This window comes from Carassius gibelio, chromosome A16, assembly GCF_023724105.1.
Source record: "Carassius gibelio isolate Cgi1373 ecotype wild population from Czech Republic chromosome A16, carGib1.2-hapl.c, whole genome shotgun sequence".
Lineage (NCBI taxonomy): Eukaryota > Metazoa > Chordata > Actinopteri > Cypriniformes > Cyprinidae > Carassius > Carassius gibelio.
The window spans coordinates 30,553,869-30,559,564 of NC_068386.1; the positions used below are offsets into that span (position 1 = coordinate 30,553,869).

General features: G+C 41.6%; 1 protein-coding gene across 2 annotated transcripts in view; it reads right to left on the reverse strand.

Moving 5' to 3' along the window:
• Positions 1 to 3,810: 3,810 nt before the first annotated feature.
• dnah5 (dynein, axonemal, heavy chain 5) overlaps positions 3,811 to 5,696 on the reverse strand; it is a 245,639-nt gene continuing 243,753 nt past the window's right edge. For both annotated transcript variants that reach the window (XM_052619029.1, XM_052619028.1), the window contains exon 79: positions 3,811 to 5,094. In XM_052619029.1, the coding sequence (XP_052474989.1) occupies positions 4,943 to 5,094 (152 nt within the window). In that variant the 3' untranslated portion in view covers positions 3,811 to 4,942. The remainder of the gene's footprint in view (positions 5,095 to 5,696) is intronic.

Below are 5,696 nucleotides of genomic sequence, written 5' to 3' on the forward strand. Positions count from 1 at the left end.
TTCATGAGCTCCACCTGGCAGAGCGGATAAATAAGGAGCAGCGATGTGGCAAGGGGACGTAATGTCTCCGTTCCCTTTTAGATGTCAAATAGATGTCTATTAGATATTTATGATTGGGAATGTATGCAAAACTGACATTTGAAAGATGTCTGTCAGACGTTTGTAGACAGCTGATGCTTTCCAGATCAACAGATATCTTCCAGACGTACGTGTGCTATCTGGGCTGAAGTACCAGTCCACAGGGTGGAAGTTTCAATGACAGAGCTTGCCAAGGGAGAGACATATGCTTCGAAGAGACTCACTGTGGAAATACACACTTGGAATTGCCCAACAAAGGGGGAATCACAACACATGGAGGCACCTAGTCCCACACAGGGCTGACGCATGCACACAAGTGATGGACATCAAAAGTGCTGGAGGAACCCAGGGTTCTGAACTGAGGAACTCACCTGAAGGGAATAGTGCACACATCCTGTCCAAAGAATGGAATGGCGCGGCAAGTGGATAGACACTGAGCAGGTCCTTACTGGCCCAAAGGGGCGAGTACCCAGGGGACACTGGCTCTACACAGTAAATATGTCGCCCGGCCATCGTCAACAGATGTCTGTTAGCGAGGCGCCATGTGCCAGTGCCCAGGAGGAGGCTACACTCCTAGTTGAGTGAGCTCTCACCCCTAGGGGGCATGGCAGGTCTTGAGCCTGATAAGCCAGGACAACAGCATCCACTATCCAGTGGGATAACCTCTGTTTGGAGGCTGCCTTTCCCTTCTGCTGGCCTCTGTAACAAACACAGAGCTGGTCTGAGGTCCTGAGGCACTGAGTTCTGTCTATATAGGTGTGGAGCACACGTACTGGACAGAGCAGTACCAGGGCTGGGTCTGCCTCCTCCAGGGGCAGCGCTTGCAATTTGCAATGGTGGGAACTTTGGGCAAGTACCCGGGCCAGGGTCTCAAGATAACGTGAGAGTTGACCGGCCTGAATTCCAGGCACGCTTCGTCAACTGAAGATTCCTGCAGGTCCCCGATCCCGAAGCCAAAGCTGTCAGGAGTGCAGTTTTCAATGATAATAACTTCAGCTCTACTGAGAGCAAGGGTTTGAAGGGAGCCCTCTGCAGTGCTGATAGAACCACTGCGAGGTCCCAAGAGGGGACTTGCTGAGGGCCAGGCAGATTGAGTCTCCTTGCTCCTCTCAGGAACCTGATGATCAGATCGTGCCTACCAAGAGACTTACCTTCAACAGGATCATGGTGAGCCAAAATGGTGGCCACATAGACCTTGAAGGTGGAAGGAGACAGCCTTCATTCCAACCCCTCCTGAAGAAAGGAAAGCACTGACCTAATCGGGCATTTTCAGGGGTTCTCACGCCGTGAAGAACACCAAGGGATGAAGAGGTTCCACTTCAAAGCATAGGCGTGTCTGGTGAACATGGCTCTATCTGAAGTGATGGTAGCTACCGCCTGTGGTGGAAAGGTACTGTGACCCTCCAGAACCCACACATGTAGGTTCCACAGATTGAGACGTGGATGCCAGAGGGTGCCCCGTCTCTGAGAAAGAAGGTCCATGTCAAGAGTGCCCTCTGTCAGGGTTGATTCAAATATTCCACCAACTTTAAATAGTAATGACTTTATGAATTTCTTCACTGATAAAATAGATAACATTAGAAATACAATAGTGAATATAGATTCTACAGCATCTAACACTTCAGTTTCATCCATCGCAGTGCTTTACAACTATAGGACAGGAAGAGCTAAATAAACTTATTACTGTATCTAAACCAACAACAGTCTCATCAGTCTGTCACCATTGTCGCGCGGACACCCCGAAACCTGGGTGGATGCTGGGTGAACTGAATCACGTAGCCGAGCCTGAGCGTCCGGATGAGCCAGCGGGAAGGCCTGGGAAGCTCTAGCCAGGCTCCCAGAAAGCGAACCAGCGGGGTCAAGGGGACTACAGGCATACCCACGGTGGGGCAGCATGGTGGAGCAGACAGCCCAGGCATGAGAGGCATAGCGTCCCTTAGCAGGGGCGGAGTGTGGTCACTCGTCTGACTCCAAGTAGCAAAGAGGGCATGAGAAGGTGAAGCGTTCTCAAGACAGCTTTGCATGGAAACTGGCAAGGGTAGAGTGGAACGAGAGCGGCGAAAAAGCATGTTGCCAATTGTCATTCATGGTCTCTCGGGACCCGGAGGCAGAGGAAACAGCTCTTTTAATGAAGGTTTGGGCGGAACAGAAAGAAAACGAGAACAAAGGATTCTCCCCTGGGCCTCCTCCGGGGGGAAGGAGTGGTCCTCCTACCATCTCCTGATGAGTTGGTGTCTCCAACTGTCAGGGATCTAGAAAGGAGGACCCAATTGCAGTTACATAACAAGGTTTTATTGACAAGACAGATTGATACAAGAGGTAGTGAAGTGCAAAAGATACCACAACAGGAACACAAACAGGAACAGCTAGGGAAGGCCACTGGGAAGGCTTCATGAAACAACTGGCAGAATACTTTGGCAACAGTGGGGGCAGAAAGACCAGGCTGATAAAGAAGACCACACAAGGCACCATAGAGCTCAGACTTGAGAGAATGATCAAACAAAACCAAGAATCAAGACTAGATAAACTAAATAAATATTACAAATGAAAGCAAAGGGCAAGAACAAACAAATTACTTAAACAAGGAGCAAGACAGGAACATATAATCACAAGGACTAGACAAAACAAAGGCACAAGACCAACCAGACAGGGAGACACGGACACACATTCAGCCACATCCACAGACTGAGGGGGTGAGAATGACAAAGGACCAGCAAACACGAAAGGGTAAGGTGCACTATAAATAGGGAGGAAAATACATGAGGGACAGGTGAGCATAATTAGACCAACTAGGCTAACAAGAGGGTGTGGTAAAGAGGAAACAAGGGGGAGGGGGTAAAGGAAGCACATGGACAAGGAAAACAAGGCCATCTGCTGAAACAAGACATAGACACAAGAAAGAAAAACACAAGACAAACAGTGTCAGTGCAAAACCCTGACACCAGCTTGCCCCCGTGCAGCTGCCAGCGAAGCTTGGACTGATAGACCTGTTCTAAAGCGCACATCAAATCTTAAGTGCACATCAATTATTATTTGGAGTATTCTGTAGGTTGCATAAATAACTATTGTTATTTATAGTTATAGTACAACAATTATAGTATTGTTACTAAGTTACAACTACTCTGTGCTGTATATTAATATCCAAACTATAGTGAAAACACTATCAATTAGCACAGTAACAAGATCGGCAGTTTAAGACATTAACTTGTAAGCACAAAACACAAGATACTTCTCTTTTCAATATGAATAAGGCTTTATTAGATAAATCTAAGACATATAAACTAATCTAACACATAAACACACACACTCACACATTCACACAAGTTGCAGGAAGATCGAAAGTTAAGGAAAGATTAGTTTAAGAGAATGGAAATCTGGAATCCCAAGTTTACAGCAATACATTAAATTGCATAGACATGAACAACCATCAACCACGTAATTAGCCATCGCATTGAGTTCCTCAATGAGGTTAAAAATATATTAGATACACCAGTACAAATCAGAGTCTGGAGGTAAGTACTTGCATCTCCTGTGTAAAGGGAGTCCCCTTTGTTGTCCTTGGCTCGTTTTGTATCACTCGAAGGTGATTGTGCTCTCGGGCGAGATCCTCATTCGTCAGTCTCTTTCTGACGTAACATAGAATGTGACTGACTGAAAGGGAACCAGGACGTTTTTTAGCCAAGGTTTGATCATGTTGAAACTTTAGAGACCTTAGAAATATCAGAATCAGAATCAGAATCAGAATGAGCTTTATTGCCAGGTATATTTACACATACGAGGAATTTGTTTTCGTGACAGAAGCTCCGCAGTACAACAGAATGACAGCGACAGAACATAAAACACATAATAAAAGAATAAAAAATACAAATATGTAGACAGTGAATGACAATATACAAATGACAATATCTGTATCTAATATGATACAGAAGGCTTTATAGAGTTGGTGGCTGTGTGTCTCTGGTTCTAAACTGTGCATAAATTAAGTGAGTAAGAAGTTAGACACTATATTTATCCATTTTCATCATAAGTAGGGTCACAGGGAACTCAGAACATAAGCAAGAAAAACCTCTGGATAGTCCCTCACAGACACTTGTGGGGGAAACCCATGGAAATCCATGACAACAAAGAACATGCAAACTCAACAGAGAAAGGGCTCAATGGCTCAGTCTGGACAATCACAAGATGCTTACAAGATCATTTAATTAAATCCAATTTCAATGAGAAATTACAAAATTTAAATGGTAAAATGATACAAAACCATTGATTTCAAGATTTCTAATTGTAAACTGTCCTTACAAACAGCATAAAAAAGTATTCTATTTTCCTGGGTTCTGTATCACAAATGTAAATCTCTTAAGCAGTCATTCCCTGTATCTGACACTTCAAATTAAAGCACACTTCACAAAGAAATTGTTTGCTGCATGGACAAAATTGTATTATTTAAAATTCAAGAGATTTAGATTTGTTTTTGTCAGATGATCTTCATCATGTAAAAGCTCTGTACGCTAACTTTGGGGAATCAATAGCCTTGTCATTTTTCATATTTCATTTGACTTGGATGTTTAACTGGGCTCTTAATCAGCAGGCTTACATTTGTCTTTTAATCCAAATGTTTATGCATTTAAAGACGAGAACCAGCAGATGCTCTTGAGAGGCACTCAGAAAACTATATGATGATTATATTTATGATAGATTTACAAGTTTAGATGTCAGCACTCTTGCTGTGATTCTAAGGGTCTTAAACATGCACAGCTGTTTGTAGCACTATGCATATTTATTCAGGTGTTCAGGGTAATCATCAGTTAAAATACAGAAAGATATCAGAAAGACATCTACATTTGTATACATTTATTTTAAAAGACTATTATTTTACGTCACACAGGAGAGCCACTCCTCTTAGGATCCAGTATTCTGGAGGGTGACTGGTTCTCAGGTCAACAGCTGCAATGTTGTTCAGGTCTGTTCGAACAGGCTTTTTATATATTGGACATGAGTACAAGCGAGGATCTTTGACACCTTAGGAAAGATACAGTAAGTTAGCAATGAGGTTTTGCATGTTTTAAAAACATATATACTTTTATTTTTATTCTGGAAAGTTTAAAAAACAAAAAAAAAACAAAAACAAAAAAAAACATAATACATAATATATGTGTATAAGGCAAAACTCTTACTTGCAAATGTTAATCCACTGTATAGATTAAATTAGCCCCAATCACATTAATTTAGGCTAAAAAAAAAACAATTCACCCACTGGAAATAAACATAAATTGCCTACATATTGGCACACTTAGTAAACATAAAATGTCTTTGGTGTTTAGCTTTTAATGTTGCATTTAATAAAATATAAAATGTTATAAAAGTAAAATCCATTAAATAAAATACAATAAAATAAAATAAATAATCAAATTAAAAGTATTCCACAACTATTGTCACCCGTCAACCATTCAGTTAATATATATATATATATATATATATATATATATATATATACACAGTATTGTTCAAAATAATAGCAGTACAATGTGACTAACCAGAATAATCAAGGTTTTTAGTATATTTTTTATTGCTACGTGGCAAACAAGTTACCAGTAGGTTCAGTAGATTGTCAGAAAACAAAC